General features: G+C 36.1%; 1 protein-coding gene across 2 annotated transcripts; it reads right to left on the bottom strand.

The window, feature by feature from the left end:
- Positions 1-285: 285 nt before the first annotated feature.
- On the bottom strand, positions 286-20,416 carry SPX4 (SPX domain-containing protein 4). Of its 2 annotated transcripts, none has more exons than XM_089384752.1 (5): positions 20,259-20,416; positions 18,879-18,949; positions 18,172-18,761; positions 1,375-1,540; positions 286-1,165 (listed from the first exon to the last, which is right to left on the bottom strand). In XM_089384752.1, the coding sequence occupies exons 3-5, from the start codon at positions 18,649-18,651 to the stop codon at positions 618-620; spliced, it is 1,194 nt and encodes a 397-aa protein (XP_089240878.1). In that variant the 5' UTR covers positions 18,652-18,761; positions 18,879-18,949; positions 20,259-20,416; the 3' UTR covers positions 286-617. The 2 variants fall into 2 exon arrangements, with proteins under 2 accessions (XP_089240878.1, XP_089240879.1); XM_089384753.1 differs by lacking the exon at positions 20,259-20,416 and adding an exon at positions 20,110-20,150.
- Positions 20,417-20,690: the final 274 nt, after the last annotated feature.

Raw genomic sequence — 20,690 nt, 5'->3', positions numbered from 1 at the left:
TAGCATAAGCACAGCCAGACTGCACCTCATTCCTTGCCAACAAATATGTCTACACTACGTATTAAGTATTAAACACCCAGTGAAATTTTTCTCAAAAGAGTTATCCGCTCCATTTTATGAGAAGTTCATGTAAAGCAGCATATGGGGTAAACACTATACAGGAGATGTATTCAACAGCGAAGAACTCGCATTGCAGTGTCCATCTCGCTAAGATTTTATGGTTAAGCTTATTCTTGAACAGTCACAACTTATAAAGAAAATTACATAAGATGATGTTGCAGGCAGTGAAGTTAAAATTTTAAACAGAATTGGAATACCAATAATTAGTTTGCAATGCCTTTCAGCTTCAGTTTAGACTAGCGTCAGCATCGACATTTTGCAGTCAGGACTCAGGAGATATGCTCGACATGTATACAAAACAAATATATCTAACCAATCACCACTATCTGATACAGATGCTGCTGTAGTATTGTTATCAACTGCCAGTAATTTGGTGAAGTTCTGGCACAACAATCTGCATAAAAATCAGTTTGCCTTCTCATATGCGGAGGAAATCCATAAATTAAGAGTAAATCAGTGCCTTCACATTCTGCTGAAAAACAAAATTTTCCTTTCCTTCAAGGAACAGCCACTTCCTGTTCACTGGAAGTAAAACCCTCATTTGTTTCAAGAGAGGGCTGCACCATATTCACTCTAGTGGTTGACATAACATTTTCCTCATTCTGTGCATTGCCATTGGTCTTGGAATGTGAAGAATTTGACTTTGACTTATCGTTGCCACCAGCAACCAAGCCATCCTCAGTATCAACTGGAACAAAGGGCGCAAAAGATAAGGGATTATATGTAGAGCTACCTTTCCGGAGATCCTGAATGGTTCTCAAAGCCGCAAGAGTACTTCTGTAGATGCCAGTGTCTCCTTGAAGTGACAAGGTTTCCTGTGCATTTGCATCATTGTTTTCATCCCTGGACTGTTCAGTAGCACAATCCCCCCTTTCATCTACGGGAATGGAGGGAAAGATGCTCTGAAGGTTAGCCTCACATTCACGTACAAGCTTTGAAAGCAGTTCAGTGGTGAAGAATGGTTGCTGAAGAACACTTTGTGTGAAAGGCAAACGTAACAATGCACCCGTTCTTTTGTCATATTTTTTCAAAATTTTCACCAAACCTATCATGAAAATAGCTGCAGAAGTTAATCAATATTATCATGGCATACCTTACGGCCATGGGACCTTAACTAAAGTATATAATTATCTGTGTAAAACTCAAACTAAAATGAAGCACGTTTAAGCAGGCAAAATTAAAGGAGAATGTCAACCCGTAATAAATCCAAGGAATATCTCAATTTAAAATTGATTCATAAAATATTTGTTTTACCTATAAAATTGAGAGAACTATAGTTCTCAAGCAGTACCATCTCCCCATGGATGGCAACAATGTCTCTACGGATCTTCACTGTTTCTTCATTGAATTCATACTCTGAGGTGTATGTTCCATTTTGTCTGCTACGTTCTTTCAATCTTTCAATCCTTTCTTTTAGCTCCTGCAAAGGAACAAAACACATTAGAATTTGCATGGAAATCGTAGTACAGATTAAAGATCACCGAAATGTATAAACGTGTAAGTTACACGCTAACTATATGTGGACTGAGGAACTAGTACAAATTAAATAAAAGCTTTAACACATTCTGGAATGCAAATGAAAAAGGCAAGAAAGAAGCTGGAGTCTTTGACCCTGTAGGGAAAAGTGATGTTACCATATCCCAATACAAATATGGATTCAGTATTATATAAAAGAAGTATGTAACTGAAAAATCCAGTACATCCCCAATACAATAATATACAATAGTGCTCCACAGGAATGCATCAGCCAGGGTGGGGGACAAGCTCCCCATGTTTCCCACGCTCCCGGGAAAAGGGGATGCCCAGGGCAACGTTTCCTCACATCCCCCTTTCGGAGAAACTCAAGGAAACGCAAGGGGGAACGTTTCCCCAATGTGGGGGACGCATTTCCCTCGACGCCCCCCTGAATTTTGCCTAAAAACAATAATTTATGAGTGGGGAAGCCTAATATTCAACCCTAGGGCTCTACTAATGCCATGTAATCAATAGTAAAGTTAAATTCTTAATGTAAAATGATCCTTTGCTTAAATTTGTAACATTACTGTTACTTGTTTCAGGATGTTTGAAAGTGGCTTCAACTTTACTAGATTTTATATGTGGAAAGTAGAATTTTTAATCCCACTCAAAGTCCAGCAGACTTAACAATTTTCAGGATTGAGGAGATGTCCTTCGAGGAGATGGCAACATTTCTATTGGATTGTATCAAGAGCACCAAGCCCTCTATGGTGGCATTGATTGTTGAACTCCTTTGTTATGACCCAAGTAAAAATGTACCCATCAATTAAACAAAACCTCGATTTGACATGTTAAGCTTAGAGTGTAGTATTGATGAGGAGGATCCCAATATAGGCAATGATTTTGATGATATGTAGGTATTTGTTGTAGCATGATTTGTTTTGGAATATAGAGGCCATCTAGAACCTCTTTGTTGATGTATTTTTGGTTCAAAGATGGTGCTCGGTGCTATTTTGGTTGTATGCATCCTTGCTATATATATCATAAACTTTGCATATTTGTGTATAATGGCTTGGATTCATACGGATGAAAATGAATATTTATGTATTTTTTTCAAAAGTTAAATATTTATGTGTTTCTGGGTTGACCTGTTTTTTTGCCAGTTTCCAATTTTAGAGTCGACTAGTTCAATGACCCTTATGGTTTTGATTGTGTTGGTTCATTGTCCATTGTTCATTTTCAGTTATTAACTTTTTTGTCTTGACTCTAGACACTGATGACCTCAAACCAAGCATTTGGCTCATCACTCTTTATTAATTTTGAGTTTGAGTAATTTCAATTCACTATTCTAGTCTTGGTACTTTAGTATCTACTATTTTACTTAGTACTAATAAGATTCTAGAATAATGAATGACGAATTTAAATCAATTATACAATATTTTACTATTTATATTTCATTGAATCATTTATGATGTACGAATCAACATATTCATAATTGAATTTGAATTTGAATCATGTTTATAACATATGTGAACCCCGTTGTGCCCCCCCGTCCCCCCCGTAAATTTCCCTGAAATTGGAGGTGCTCCCACATGTCCTCCCTATACATCCCCCTATGTTAAATTGGCAACTAGGGCCAAATTCCACCTTAGGACAGCTCATATGATGGAGATGATTATTGCATTGGATTCCTCTTTTCGAGAGGTCCAATTTTGATATAAAGATCATCTCATTCTAACAAACAGAAATGGAATTTTGAATTTATTCTTTCTCATGCACAAATTGTCAAGGTCGGCCTCAATCAAATGTAGGCTCATGAAGCCCAATGGATGTGTCTCCTCACCCTCAACGAAGTGTATAAATAGGAGTGACCTCTCTCATTTGGACATCATCTCGACACATCACATCATCATCTCTCCCCTCCCTTGATTGGTTTGTACAGCTCAAGGACAGCCTCTCTTTTCTTCGCATGTGTGGTGGGAGGCTGAATTTCTGGACTGTTTTGGAGGCCGAAATTTTCAGGGAACAGGGAAGCGTTGACTTGGGCTGTTTGACCATGTTTTGACTTTGATCTAGAAGGCAGAATTCCAATTTCCAAAGGCCGCATTGATTGGCATGATTTTCGAGGTGATTGGGACAGTTTGACCGAGTTGACTTCAGCATTGACTTTCTGATTTGACAGCAGAATTTACAGCAGGGTTTTTCTCTCTCCTTTGACTGGTTTGAACGATCTATTTTGGGCTGACTTTGACCCTCTTGGAAGGACAAATTCTTCTGCTGTTGACCGAGCTGCTTGGAGAACATTTTGGGGCTACTTTTACCACCGTTGATTTTCTGGTTAGGGATGCATTGTTGTTGTTGACTGCTGATTTGGCAGGACTGTTTTGGACATTTAATTCTGATATTTGTACTCTCTCTCTCTCTGCTGAACTATTGAAGAATAATAAGAAGATTTGATCAAAGGGTTTCCCCACATTGGGGTTTGTCCTTGGCGCTTCCCCACATTGAGGTTTGTCCCTGGCATCCGCCATATCTTGTGTCCTCTTGTCTTGGTTTATCTTCTGCACATGTTTTTATGTTCTATCTGCATTTACTATCAATGTGTTTAAGTTAATGTGATTGCTAAAGAATATAATTGGAAATTGTCATTGGGCTGACAAGGAACATTGAAATTGTGCTTAAGCATAAAACATACCATTGTTATCAAAAATTAACACCCTGTCCCTGCATCCCCTCATCCCAGAAACTTGGTGGAGCATTGATATACAACTCAAAGAAACATGCAAAATTTTCAAATTGAAAACTTGAAAATATATATAGAAAAAAAAGTAAATATTTTATTTTATATAGAATAGAGTTAAAAGCACTCAAAAGATAAAGTAGCAATTATTCTTAATTGAAAATAAACTAATACAGTTTTATCCAAAATTTAAACACAACATATCATATAGATGATGGGACTCTAGAGAAATATTTTATTTTATATGGAGTTAGAGTTAAAAGCACTCAAAAGATAAAAGTGGCAATTCTTCTTAATTGAAAATAAGATAATACCGTTTTATCCCAAATTTAAACATTACATACCATATAGAGAATGGGACTCTAAAGAATAACAAAAGTCAAAAACAGAATTTTATGTTTTTAACACAAATGGAATATTGTGATTGATAAACAATAAACGAAGAGTCAAGACTTTTTGACTTTGTTGCCAATCTTATCTCCATCACTCTCACATGCTTATGTACACTGACTGATGCCCTTAGTGTCATCACTGTCGACACTCTGAAGCATATCTCTAAGTGAGACATCCTTCTCATACATGACATGTGTGAATGCATGCACATCGATCCCATTCTCCTAAATTGTGTGTACTAAACGCAGGAGGAACCTCTCATACTTCTCCTTACACTAGTGTCTTCCCCTCCAAAAAATTCATGCACAAGTGTAAATTGCAATGAATGCTAGCCAGATCTATAAATTTTCCAACAAACAATAGGTTTCTCTTCTTGTTATGGATGCACTCAAGCATGTTCCAACTACTCTCACAGCTTGATGCACCACTGCCCTGTTTGTTAACAAGAGATTAAAGTTTTTTCAATATTAAAAAAGGAAGTACAAGTATTTGCAAATAACAAAGGTAGTTCAAAACTCAAGAATTGTGATTCACCCCCTACCTGACTTGACAACCTGACCAAAATTTTCTTCAACATAGGCATCTCATACCCATGGAGCATCCACCACTTAGCAAGGGTGTTCTTTATGCAAGGTATATCGTGTATCACGCTAGATGAAGAGAAAACATGACCAACAGCATTCATTTATGATATGCACTGTAACTGCATCTGTTGTTGATAAGTGTCCAATACATCCTTTCCATACAGCTATAAAATCCCTCCATGATCTCAATGCTCTCATGTACTTGAAAAAAAAGGTGCTAGGAAAACCCCGACATCATGCAATGGCATGCACAACATCTTACACCTACCATCTGCATTGGCCTATATTGGTTGATATTGTGACACATCATTATCACTTGTTATGTTTTCATTTGTCCTATTCATGCACTTACATACAACACTCATGCATACAACAACATAATCAGCCATCAGCAATATTTTTACAATATGCTCACAAATATATACAATTTTCTCCACACATGATGAAAATAACTCATTAAAAACTGTATGCACTCTTATTTTACTAGTGTCACTCTTTGTAAGTGTACTATTCATTCACTCTTCATTGCAAACAAATAATCCCAAATTCTACCACCCTCTGCAACACAATGTAAAGGATGGAAAATCAAGGGCTACCAGGTCTAAGCAGATTTTTAGTATTTTCTAAGAAAACTCAAGGTCAGTTGTGCCAATTTTCTTGCTTGAGTTATGTTTCCAAGCACCCAAACTCTCTTACGAATATCATGGAGGACTAGATCTAGACAATGCATTGCATACGATGTACAAAATTGCTTGGGGAAACATTCCATCAATAGCTTGCTAGAGACACAATTGGATGCATTATCTGTGAAACCTGGACTAATTTGTCCTTTCCTATGAACAAGATGGTGTCCCTCAATATTTTAACCAAATATTCAGTGGTACAACAATCTGTCTTACACATAAAATAAATGGTGGACAAATGAATGACTTTGAGGACAAGCAGCAAGGGTATTCATAAGGGGTCTAGATTGACAATCAACAAAACCAACACTTACTATAGTGCATCAGGTAATGGCACATCAATCCCTTGTAGGTTTATCTTTCTCTTGATTCTAAGTTTGCACCTCTCAACTCCTATGGTCCTAAGTGTTTCATAGGTAGGAGGATCATATGCAAGACCCAAAACTGCAACCTTCTTTAAAATGTCTCCAAACAAAAGGACTAATAATATCAAAAAAGGTATTTAAGTCAGTGAAAAATTAAAAACAACAACATCTTCCTCTTTTCACTCTAAAGGCTTTTGACCTTGCTTCAATGTTTGTTGGGTCACATCAAGTTCTTGTAAAGTGCAATCTCTCCACAATCCATATGGCATAGATGTTGTGCCCTGACGCCATCCTTGATGGGGTGGAAATTCTTCTTGACATTGAACCAAAACAACCTCCTGTCCCATGATTGTATCTTGCACTCTTTTCTTTATCATTGCATGGGCCTTCATTGCTTGCTTAGGAGATCCAATTTCTTACTTAACCTCTCCCTCACGTTTGGTTTGCATATGCTGATTTATTGGGACAGCTTGGTTGATATGTTATGTGATAACCTGCTAAGAAGAAACTATAAATCAGATATATTATTGTAATAAATTTACTATTGCTAAAGTAATTTTCCAATTTGGTTGCTCAAGGAAAATTTTCCCTAAGCAATGTGAAGCTTCTCTCCTTCAAGTATATTTTCTTAAGCTTGCCTACTGATTTGTTTGGGAAAAGTTGAAGTATATTGTTGCTGTTATTTATATTTAAAATTCAGCCATAAGGCTGAGAGTACTATGAAATGAATCTACAGAACCTCAAGTAAATGAGGTGAAATTTGTTTTAAAGTGCAGATTTCTGAAATTTCCACTTTATCTTTGGTGTGTCTCTCTCTTAATCCAAAGTCCCCACAAAAATAATTTTCATGAATGGACACATGCCAAACGGGAGAAAAGAAGATGGTTAACTGAATTTATAAAGACATGAGTAGAAGATACATTAGCATCTTCTTTAATGAAAATTTTGCTAAAGTTGTGCTACATCAAACCTCGATTATATGTAGACACGATTATGGAACCTTGTATTAAGCCCTGAGAGAGTGAAGAAAATATTCAATATCCAATGTAGACGTAGACCACATTGATAAATATGGATATTAGGTTATTCTTAACACAAATTGCAAGGTAGTTTAGAAAGAATCTTTGTGACAATTCAAACAACTTCCCAGCCTTAGGGTTCATTAGACCTTTGGGATTACCTTGCCAAGGACACAAAACACAGTGAAGAAAAAAAATATTATCCAAAGAAACTTAACCATGCTTCCAAGGGAGTCCCAAAAATTTAAAGCATTGGACCAAAGATTTTAAAACAAAGGAATGGTGGGTTGAAACAGTTCACTAAAGGCCCTCCTAGTCACCTCGATCCTAGGTGCAAGTCGCGGACCTTAAAGTAGGTTCTAAATGATTCCTAAAACATTGGCCCTAAAAATGGCTGCTACCAAACCTAGTTCATAAGGGATATAGAGGATAAACATTTCCCATGCTAGGGGAAACTTGAAAGCCCCAACTCTAAGAAAACACTAACAACTTGATTGATACCAAGATGAAAATATCAATAGAAAAAGCAACAATGTTTACATGATAGCCCCTATGGCAATAGAAAAGCGAAGAAATCTGGATGAATTTTAACATATTATCATGGAGATTGAAAGGACTAACCATAACCTTACATAAGTTAAGGATTTGTCATGTTGATGCTATATGTACATTTTTTAAGATAAGTTCATTGGCTTTCAATTGGAAAGTTTCTCACCTTGTTCTAGAAGGGAGGATATCACCTTCAAAAATAACCATGCAGGGGTTAACAAACAATCATGGGCATTGGGTACACACAGACAAATGAAAGGAACCATTATTGCTTCCAAGACACGGTACATAAGTGTATGTGCTCTACACGTATTAATTTATGATAAGCTCATTGGCTTTTATTTGGTGTAGGAACCTCACATTACAATTCTTGCATTAGGTGGCTATCACTCTACACAATGTGTAATGGACCATGTGAAGATATAGACATGAAAGTTGGTTAGATACTTGAACAATGCTAATACAATCTACCTTAGTATCTGTGTAAGATATATAAACATCAAATAATCTACACAAAATATATCCCAACTAGGGATTACAAAATTTAGTTGGTCAAGGGTGGCTTACATGGTCTAACAAGAGGGGGAAGGAAAGAGAGATCCATGGATAAATAATCTAAGCCAAACTTGCCAATGAACCATTCAAAGGGAGACTACCAATCTATGATAGGTTCAGTGGCTTTTGTTTAATGCAAGACCCTCACATTAGAACATTTGCATTGGATGATTGCTACTCTGCCCAATGTGTGATGGATTGTGCAAAGAGACTTCAACATGAAATTTGGTTAGATAACGATGGAATCAAAGCCACCCTACTACAACCGATCCATGTCAAATAATCTACACATGGTAGTTCCCAATTAAGTATTACAAGGTTTATTTGGTCAATTTTACGTGGTCTAACAACATAATGAAAGAAAGAAAGCACCATAGGTTTAATATGCTTTCTCTAAAATGGAAGTTGCTAATGAACCCTTCAAAGGGAAAATGGGTTTTCCAAGCAAGTTCTTTGATCACTTAACCTAATTGGTTTGAAATCTAACTTAAGGATAATTTTGAGGCACGGGGGCACTTACACATGATGTTTTTCATCCCAAAAGTCAAAATTCTTGAAGAAGATAAGATTTTTAAGAAAGTTTAAGCTATAAGCGCCACAAGAGACGATGGATCGATCATTTGGGGAAAAGTGGCAATAATGAAGCATCACCAACCTCATAAAAGTGCTTGGGAAGATGACAACTAAGGAGGTGAAAGCAAAGGTAAATAAAAATCAAATGAAGGAGCTAAGAAACAAACTTGAACTTGATCCCACAAAATGAGGCTTAATCCAATCGTTAAAAGGTAGTTATAGTTGTATGGGGTATATAGATGTAGTAAACATTCTTTCACCAAAATGGGAAGGTGAAAAGGTCAACATTGGAATTGAGAACATCAAAGACAATTTTGTAAACTTACTAGCATCGCTTCCAAAAGGAACCTATTATAGCAATGGAAGTTACCAAGGAATACAGTGAAAATTGTTTCCTAATTAAAAATTATCATTTTGAGAAACAATGGATAGAAAATCCCCTTCAAGTGGAGGGGTTGGACATTACTTATCTCCATGGTAAATGATAGATGAGATAAAATTGTACTATTCCATGCAAATGATAAGCCCTTTGAAAAGATAGCCTTCCATTTGAATCATGCAAAGCCATCCTACTAGTGTCCTAAGAAGGGACCATCGCCAACAATATGCTAAGTTAATCCCAAGGGGAACCACAAGGACAAAATTATGGGGTGAAGCAGCCTTATCACCTTGATAAAGTATCTTACAAAATAATTATGAGTCATATCCAAGATAATCAAAGCCATTGAAACCAATATCTTCCAAAAGTGGAGTGGTTTTCTAAAACATTGATAGAACTTAGATTATTTGATTCTCACATAGGAGACCATGGAGTATGCAAAGGGGTTTAAACTTTAAGCAAATAACATTATTTCTCAAAGTGGACTTAAATAATGGCCATAATTATCTTCAGAGACAATTTATCTTTGACAAACTAGAAATGAGAAGAGCACATGAGCATAAGAACAAAAAAATGAGAAAACAAGAGATGCTAGAACTATAAACTCTCCATTACATGAATTTTAACAGGATGAAAAGTACAAATAACATAATTTGAAGTTTCCTCCATCGACAAAAAATCTATAGGCATCCCTAGCAAGACCTAGTGATATGTTGACCTTCATGAAAATTTAAAAATAGGTCTTGGAAATGTAATCACAATTGCAAATCAATTTTAATGCTTTGATAGAATCTATGGAGTTAACTTGGTTTCAAAGACATTGAAACAAGTATTTTTCAAAAGTGGAGTTGTTTTCTAAATCATTGATAAAAACTTAGATTACTTGATTCTCACCTAGGAGACCATGGAGTGTGCGACGAGGTTTAAACTTTAAACAAATAAGTTAATAACATTATTTCTCATAATAGACTTTAATAAGGACCATGAGTAGCTTCAGAAGCAATTTATCTTTGACACACTAGAAATGATAACAAGACATGAGCAAAAGAACAAAAAGATGAGAAAACAAGAGATGTTAGAACTATAAGCTATCCATTACATGACTTTAAATAGGATTAAAAGTACATACAACATAATTTGAAGTTTCCTCCATTGACAAAAACCTACAAGCATCCCTACCTAGACCTAATAAACCTTTCAAGGAGGATATGTTGACCTTCGTGAAAATTTAAAAATAGGTCTTGGCAATGTAATCACAATTGCAAATCAATGTGAATGCTTTGATAAAATCTATGGAGCTAACTTGGCTTACCAACTATAAGAAACTAAAAAAAAGGATACCTTATTCAAATAGTTCCCTCAACTTGGAGAAGTACCTTCCATCAGCACGGGAAATTCACATAACAATTCACAACAAAAGAAATGAAGGTCAGTCCAAGGCTACTTGGAAGCGGGAGCGAGGAGCGACAATGTTCAAAATCTTTTGGATCGGGAGCAATTTTGGGAGTGTTTTTATATATTTTGATGCATATATGTCAATAAAAGCATGTAGAATGACAAATTAGTTATAAAAAGCAGAAAAACATGGATTAAACCATATAGCATCAATCATCTAGTAGTTATAATCTTCATCAACCACAAGTCCACAATTTACAAAATCTCGATTCTCATCATGTTGGGTATGGAGCCTGATTTTCTTTCCTAATTTAGATGTCTTGTTTCAATCGTATTTGGATCCTAGACCTTAACGAGGGGTGTGTGGGTGTGGGGGAGGGGGGAGGTGGGGGGCAACATCCTTTTATCCCCTCTTGGCGTGGGTTCGGGGGCAACATCCTTTTATCCCCTCTTGGCGTGGGTTCGGGGGCAGCACCCTCGAAAGGAAATTTTTGAGAATATTGCCTTGTAAAATATTGTAATTTTGTAGTCAATCTAGACCATTCATTAGGCAGAAGATCTGACAATAGAAGTTATGTTAATTTAGGTTTTTTTCCCTAGAAGGCAACCCTCCATTTGTATGAGGGAATTGTATTGTGATTGGATATTAATTTGTATCTATTCCTATCTTTTGCTAGCACTTGATCACAAATTTTGACTCACACTCTTATTTTCATCACATGACATATTCTTGTAGAGATGCTTTCTTACAAGTCTATGAACTAGTGTAGGTTGTTACAACGGGAGCATGTAAAATTTGTTGTTCCAACTCTTTTCCTTCTCACTAGCTTTATCGCATACTTTTAGAGAGGTGTTGAACAATTGAACAACAAAAAAAATTGCAAAAAAAGCTCGGGAGCGAAAAAAAATTGTGAGAACACACTCTTGAGGTTGCTCCCTGAGTACTTTCGTTCCAAGCGTGCTTTAGGAACAGGAGCGAGGGAGCCGGGGGGCGAGGAGGTCCCAGCACTGGGTTAGTCTAAGAAGGGATGATAGGTTACCATTCTTTAAAGTAGTGAGAGGCTTTCTTCAAATCAAGGTCGCGGGGGAGCGCGACCCCCACTCTTCGCACCCACTCTCGAAGCGCACTCTGAACGAAAGCGCTTATGGAGCGACCCAAGGAGAATGCTCAACCCTGGTGCTTTCGCAAGTGGTTAAGATTCTCAACCCTAGCAATGTTGGCAATCAATGGTGATGTTAAATTCTTAAAGTAAAAGTGGCATTTCCTTTATCTTTCATTTTCATCCTTCTACTTAAATTTTTAACATTACCATGAAATGGCTTAAGGATGTTTGCGAGTGTTTTTGACCTCAATGGATTTCATATGGAGAAACTATATTTTCAGAGAACACTCAAAATCCAACAGACTTGATGGTTTTCAGGATTTCAAGATTTGGGGAATTACCATGTTTCCAATTGATTATGTCATGTGTGAAGGTATGAGATTGGCATTTGATCAAGAGCATGAAGCCCTTTAAGTACCTTGATGTTGGTGTTGTTGATTATTGAACTTCGTTGATGTTGGTGGTATTGCTTGTTGAATTCCTCTACCATGGCCTTAACTAAAATGTACCCTTCACTCGAAGGAAAATAATTGGTTAGGCATGCTAAGCTTTTTCTACCATATTATAAGGTTGAGGAGATGAACCCTTCACTCAAACCAAAATAATTGGTTAGGCATGTTAACCATATTATAAGGTTAAGCAATCCAAATCTGAAGACTTTGAGCTAGATGATGTTTATGTAGCTCTTATTGATGATCCCATTTCTAGTAGTGCTAAATCAATGATGAGTTTCATGAGTGATCATGTTGATCAGTGATTTGTAGTTTTGATGTCTAGTTTTGCTGCTACAACTACTACTACTACTGAGGTTGCAAAGAAGTCTGAGGAGTCCTTAGACTCTGAGCCAAATAATGTTTATGTAGATCATCCCATGTAGTGGGATCCCATGTCTACTAGATGAATAATGTTATATGGTTTAATCCATGTTTATATGCGCTTTTTATAACTAATTCATCATTCCACGTGCTTTTGTTGACATATATGCATCAAAACATATAAAAACATATATTATATAAAACTTGTTCCCGATTCACTCCCGACCAAGAAGCTTCTAAAAATTGTTGCTATCCGCTTTTGCTTTCAAGCAAACTTGCTTCAAATAGTTTCCACACCTAAGAGAGGCACCTTCCATCACCTCAAAAGATTTCAAACAACCATGGAAACAAGGATTAAGGTGATTCAAAGGCAGCTCCTTTGTAGAAGTTTTGTTTAGAAAGAAGAACAAAGGGCTTGTAACAGTTCTAAGTTTTGGACCTCACTCTTACTAATTGTTGCTACTTTTAACCCCTAAGTTTCAAGGACTTCATGCCCCACAACATTTTGGTACCCAAAAAATTCCAAAATCAAAATTCCTTGTAAACATTTTCAAGCCATTTCCTAATATAAAAGCATTTCAAATTCATTTATTGGTTGCTCTATGTTCAACCTAGAGGGGCACCTATTCAACCACCTAATGCCTAATTAGGGTATGTGTGGGGCCCACATGACCTCTACATATTTAAGAAAAAACACTCTTCACTTTAAAAAAAATGAATTGTACGAAAGAAAAAAAAAAAAAAAAAAATATCTAAATTTTTTAATAGAGGAACAAAAACAAATGAAACACAAGTTAGATATTTTCCTATTTTCTCACATGTTTCCTTCATTTCTAACGCCACGAGCACTACAACTTGCATCACTACCACCATTGATTGCATATAAGGACAAATTGGATATTTTGGTAGAAATTAAGACCTACTTTTAGCAACAATATAATAAGGCAATTCTTTGATTAGAAGCATTGTTCAAGTATGTTCAGTAGATTAAAATCTAAGTTGGATGAAACCCCTAATGATTATAACTCTAAGATTATTGTCCTCAATTTTTTAGAGGTAAGTGAATTTTGCATAAATCATTTTATATTTTGGCATATATGGTTGAATCTATAAATCTAAAGTCCAAACATCACAAAATATAATGCTATATGGTATATTATATAAGAGGTTTTTATTAAATTTTTCTCATCTTAATAATTTGTTAGAAAAATAGAATAAAACAAATATGTATTATTTTAAAATTATTTCCTTCCACTAAATATGATACACGGGATTCTATGCCAAACCCTGATGCCACACATCCACCACCATCTTCTAGTTGTTCGACAGATGTGATGGTTTGAAAGGTACAAGAAAGTTGCAAGATCTCATCATGGGAACCTCCGTACCCATCACAATACCATTCTTCGTATTATGAAGAGCATCATGGGAAGTACAACAAAGAATTGGGTTTTAATTGCAAAGCATTGAAGAAGTCACTTATTAGTCTTTCCCTCAATCAAATATTATTGCTCTCATCATGGCCAAGCTTTGGGTAAGTTTCCTTCTGCATTGGCTTTCCCTTTTGTATATCTAGCCTCCCCTACGTTGGATTAATAGAAATTTAATTCTCAAAATTAGACTAATGCCTGGCTTGATCCCTTCCTCCTTTGGTTTTCCCTTGATATTTTCCCCTTGTTTGCTTTGTCATCCAACCATTCCACCCCCCTACCTTCTCCCCTTGTCAACTCTACCCCTTGTCAACTACCTTCAACCAAATCTCCCACCCATGGCTCACAATGGCTTTGGACGTCGAGCGCATCAAGGTCGTCATAACCCTCCTCTAAATCGAGCCCAGTTTAATGTTGAATCCTTTGCCCGTTCTTATAGAGCACTAACTCCATCTAAGATTCGAGCTAAGATTGAAATTGCGAAAGCAAATGCATACATAGAGCAAAGCTACCTTGCAGATGGATATTGTTCTATTTCGATGCTTCGCGACTCCAAATATAAGTGCATGGTAAAGTAGAAGCAATTGCCTAGAAGATTCCTAGCCTATAACTGGTAGAGGATAAACTAGCAATTGGACACACCACTAATTGAAAGGACGTCTCACTCCGTAACATATATAGTTCTTTTGTTTCATCGTTAATGTTTTGTGGCTACAACAATGTATTTCTCTTTCAATACAACTCTATAAATATAGATGGTATGAATCCCAGGTATAGTAATTTATAGATAGATTTAGGAATAAGTAATACATCTCAAACTTTGTGAACAAAGAACTTGTTCTACTACCATTAGTCTAGTTTCCCAAGCGACAGACCAAAATGGCATTTGATTATGTATCATTTTGCATTTTGATTAATAAAATATCAATAGTTAGCTTATTAAAAAAAAATTGTTTCCCTATTTCCTAAAATTTTGGGGTGTTGCATTTCCATACCATCCACATTTCAAACATTATTCATGGCAATGTAGTTACAATTGCAAATCAATGTTAATGTTATAAATTTATGAAGCCAAGTCGTCTTGCCTACTATAAGAGAATGAAAAAAAAGGACAAACTTTCTCCAAATGGTTCCCTGGGCTGAGAGTGGCACCTTCCACCATCATTGAAGATTTTGATGACAACCAAATTGACAAAATTGAAGGTGATTCAAAGATGGGATGATAGGTTACCTTCCTTTTGAAGTAATGGGAGACTTTCTTCAAAGAGTCCCTTCAAATGATGCACCTTCCATCACATCAAGAGATTCAAATGACAACCATGGCAATAGTGATGAAGGTGATCCAAAGAAGGCTCCTTTGCTAGCGGCTATTTTTTTTTATTTTTTGTTAAAAAGAAATACAAAAGCCTTTGAACTTTAGACTCTATTTTCACTACTTTTGCTGCTCTTAACCCCTAAGTTAAATATATAAGAATAATTTAGACATTGCGTAATATAATGCTATATGGAATTTTATATGATAAAGGATTTTATTAATTTGTTAGCTTAAATTTTCTTGATAATTTGTTGCTTGAAAAAAAAAAACTTCTAAATTATCATTTCTGTATTTCATAAAATTTTGAGGGTCACTTTTTCACACCATCCCCATTTCAAACACTATACACATTTCCAAGTTTTGAGCAACTTAAGCCCCCAATCTGCAACATAAGGTGCTGAGATATTTGTAACTCCAGAACTTTTCTTTGATATAAAAACCTTTTAACTAAGATAAAAAGATAGAGAGAGAGAAAAAGAGAGAACATGTTAGCTCATGCTTACAATTTCCCCATTAGAGGATAAAGCCTTTCTAGAAATATATTAGCTCAGGGTTACAGTTTCCCCATAAAGGATAACGACTTCATAAAAATATACGTACTTAAATAAAATGAACATGTTAACTCATGCTGAAAGTTTACTTACAGAGGGTAAATACTTTCGAGATTCATGCTAAAAGTTTACTTATAGAGGGTAAATACTTTCGAGAAATCTCTAACATAAAATTAACCCTTTCCTTTTTTTCCCTTACTACATTTGAAGTTGCGGATTTGAAATAATCATAAAAAGATAGCTTATATTTACATCTGAATGTTGATAAGAATAGAATGCAAATATCCATTATTCAAATATTCCTTAAATTGGGGAAATGTTCTTACCTGCACCCAGGGCATTCAGAGATAAACCATTTGGTTGTATAAGTGAAAATGGTTTTTAGCATAAACTGTAAGCAAGTCTTTGGTGCCTCAAAAATTAACAGGTCTTTCAAAAGCAACCTTGTTTCAAAATTCAAACTGCGAAGATGGTTTCTGCATAAACAGTAAGCAAATAGTTCTGCTTTTGGTGCCCCTCAAATGAACAGGTCTTTCAAAAAGCCACCTTATTTCAAGGTGAGCATAAGTGAGAGGGTGAACAGCTATGTTAGATAGGTTATGCTTTTGGATCAAGCTCAATAACATAAAATGTGGGAATTAATTTCACTATCTTCTACCAAACAAAGGATTCACCATCATATATATAGCATCCAATATAGGATGTCCAACCTTTATAGCTCCAATCCATAGGTCACATTAGAGATATTATTTTGCAAAGAACACAGATTTCCTCACATAAGCACCTGACACAACCTTGCAGCACACTACATTAAACCTAAGTTACCAGGATACGGATACAGATCCACCGCGTTTTTTAAAAGCCAAGATCCAGATACAGGCAAGGAAACCACAAGTACAAAAGGGAATATAAATATCTTTAGAGTAAGAGTTAAGGATCAAAACCATTCAGGAACCACAGGAGTAGAACTATAAGTTATAAACAAAAAAGAAAGTTCTCATGCATATTAGTATTAGCCATCCTTGTACGATAACTGATAATTTGCTAAGTTATAACCATTGTTGATAATTGATAATGTTAAAGACCATTTCAGCATGAGCATGAAGCAGGTCATAACAAAGTTTTTGTGAGCCACATCCACATATCCACATCAACAATGAATAAAGGCTGTGCCAGCAGTAAATAATAGTGTGGGTGAAGCAAGCAGCAATATAGCACATAAGGATAGATCAGATCTGAACAACAGACTTTGAATATAATGATATATCAAACCTTGAGAGCAGACCTTGGCTATAATGATACATCAAACCTTGAGAGCAGACCTTGATGGATAAGGACCCTGATAGAAGACCTTGACATAAGGATAGATCAGACCATGGCTATGAATGGGATTTAGGGGTTTATCCTTCACAAGTTTGGGGTTTTAATTTTGGTTTTCTGGAGATCAGTGGGTCAAAAAAGTACTGGAAGTTTCAGGACCCATTTCAAAATTTCTGGATCCATTTCCACAGGTTCCATTTCATAAGCTGAAGCTCCTCTTCTTTCTCAAATGGATCTGCTTCCATGGGGTATCCTGGGCAGATACCGATCTAGATGTGTGAATCCTACACACAAGGGTGGCATATCCAGTAACACAGGAAGTAACTGATAACTAACACAAAGTCTCAAACTCAAATAATTGGCAAACTCGAAATTAATTTATATTTGATACATAATCCAAACAGTTATGAGCAGCAGAAGCACAAATTTTTTGGTGATTCAAGATACTGCAGAGTCTGAATCACTAAAAACAAAATGGCTTTAAAACGAATTCAAGAATTTTAATATCAAACAATCACAACAATTAACAAAAAGACAAAACCCAATCAAAATAGTTAATAAAATAACTACCGTGGAAAAATATGCTTGGAAAGGGCAATCACAAATGGTGTTAATTTTCTAGATAATAAGGAAGAGCTAATAAATTGCATTCATCTTCCAGCCATACGTAAGGGTCATTTTTTCTTTAACTTTTTGGATGCTTGAGATAAACTAGAATTCTTGATAAATTGCATTCATCTTCCAGCCATACGTAAGGGTCATTTTTTCTTTAACTTTTTGGATGCTTGAGATAAACTAGAATTCAGAGACAACATGGACAACCATACCTGGAGATGAATCACATACTCCTCCTCCTTTTCTAAGAAGAAGTTATTAAATTTCTCAAGCTCCTCATTTATAAGATTAATAAAATCTTCCTCATCAAAATTTCCTGTCTTTCTTTCAGAGTTCCTTTCTGCAGGGGCATGGGTGCTAGACTCACTTGACACTTCATCATTGATTCCTGCACCAATTTCTGAAGCAGGCTTCGAGCTAGCTGCTTCAGCTGCACTCTCATTTGCTGGTTTATCTACAATCTCACCAAGGGCAGCACTACCTTTTCTGAGCTCTTGGATAAACTTGTCTACCACAGATGACGAGCTTCCATCATGTTGAGGACTAGCTGCACAAAGTCCAACAGCTGTAAACCACTCTGGGCCCGCGACCTGTTTTAGTCGCTTTTTGAGAGGCTTGTATGACAGAAATTTATCACGCCACTCGGGAAGAGTTTCGTCGATCTGGATCTGCAGACGCTTACCAAACTTCATGATTTATCTTGTTTATCTTTTATAATTCTAGACTTCCGTGGAATAAACTAAAATACTGCTGTGATCCACGAGAAACAGCTCGATGTATATGTTTTCCTCCAAAGCTGCTTCTGCAAGATTTGAGAGTAAGTTTTCAGGTCGAGTGGAAAAGCAAAAATTAGGAATGTTCTTTATTTATTCAAACAGTTGAAACCAGATATGCAAGATCAATAAAAAGTTTACAGTACCTCCACACCTCCGCAGGAGTACAGTAATTTGAAACACATTCCCTAATTACTTCTTCTGGCGAGTCCAATATCTGTAAGACAAAATATAAAATTTGTGTTCCTCATTCAGTAAGCAGCATAATGATTGCCGTCTCTAAACATTCCAAAAGACGTGAAAGAAAAATGAATTCAGACAAAATATAGTCATGCAATGATTACAAGTTAGACCAAAGACTATTCTTGATTTTACCGTGACACATATTGCAACACAAGATTTCAAGAGGCAAACCAAGAACTCGTTTCTTTCTTGCAACATCAGTAAGTGACTAGTACAATGGAAGCTAATATTGATGAAATAAACACAGATAATGTAAGATGGATTATTATAGGGTGCAAAAAAGAGACAAAGGAACATCCTAGGGTTCAAAAAAGAAGCCAAACTTGCAAACTTCTAAACTGATGTGACAGCACTGCTTATGCCATAAACCCATTGGTGAAGAAAATATAAAAAGCAAGTAGAACCCTTGAATTCTTGAAAGGAAAAGCAGCAAATTAAGTAAAGTTCTAACCAGATTGAGCTTATGAATCAATTTCTTTGAATTTGAACTTCATTTTCACTGATATACAATAACAAAGAAGATCCAACTTCACTAATAACAGCTCAATTTTGTGGCTTTTTTTTTATTATTGTAGTCACAATAAAGCATCCAGAGGCTCTGTTCTATCAAAAATCATTAAAGTCCACCATACAATGCAAATCCAAAAAAGGGGGTAAAATGGCAGTGAAAACCTCGATTTAGGAAGATGAGACGACGAAAGCCATTTCAAATTAAATTCCAGCAAAACATTAAAACAGTACAGAAGCCCTGCACCTAGGAAAGCAAAAAGTGGTGACAATTTCCGTGATCGTTAAAGCTTTAAAAGAATCTAATGTAAATTTGAGACAACTTTTCATAAGCGTCTCCAATTTAACTGGAAACAATGACGCGCGCATCTAAAGTAACATTCACATATATAATACATATACACACAGATACTGCTATAAAGATGCAGAAAGCATCAATTTTTTTCACAGAAACTTCTAATTTGACAGCAAGAAACGCACACATATATACAGCAAGCACTACTATAAAGATACCAATAAAGATTAATTATTGTCACAAAAATTTATAGTTTAGCCGTCAGAATAATAAGGTTATAATGTCAACCACGAGAGCCGAACCAGGTGAAGCGGTAGAGATAAACCACGCACAAGAGATCAAAGTAAAGCAAAAGATTGCAATTTAGCCGTAGGAAACGCAGAGAGGCTCTGATATCAACTACGAGAGCCAAATCAGGTGAAAGAAGAGGATAAATCACGCACAGGAGATCAAAATAAAGCATTAAAATTGATGAAAATACCTTATACAACTGGCCAGAGATAGAATTATACTCTTCTGTATACAGACCAAACTTCAAACCCTCGACAGCGTCGTTGAAAACCCTTCCCTTGCGATAGGGTGGACATATATCGAAAATAAAGATGTCGATGAACAAGAATATGCTACCATATATCCGAATAAAATTCGAGGTTGCTGCGCACCAGCGTAGCATCTTCGATTACTGCGGCGGGAATATTCCACGTATAAACCTTACAACGTGATATTGCTCGCAAAAATCCTCATCGGCAATTTGCTAGGCAACGAGGCATACCCCATGACGTTGAAATAGTGGGACATTCCTTCTAATCTAGACATCCATTACCAATGCGAATGCAGCAATCTGCTCAATTTCGTGGGTACCTTGATCGAGACTTTTGTGGTTTTCATTCATCTTACGCATTTTATTTTTGAG

The sequence above is a fragment of the Pinus tabuliformis genome, chromosome Q, assembly GCF_031772625.1.
Source record: "Pinus tabuliformis cultivar Carrire ecotype Pingquan chromosome Q, CPIR1, whole genome shotgun sequence".
Taxonomy (NCBI): domain Eukaryota; kingdom Viridiplantae; phylum Streptophyta; class Pinopsida; order Pinales; family Pinaceae; genus Pinus; species Pinus tabuliformis.
This window is presented reverse-complemented; position numbering and strand designations above follow the sequence as displayed.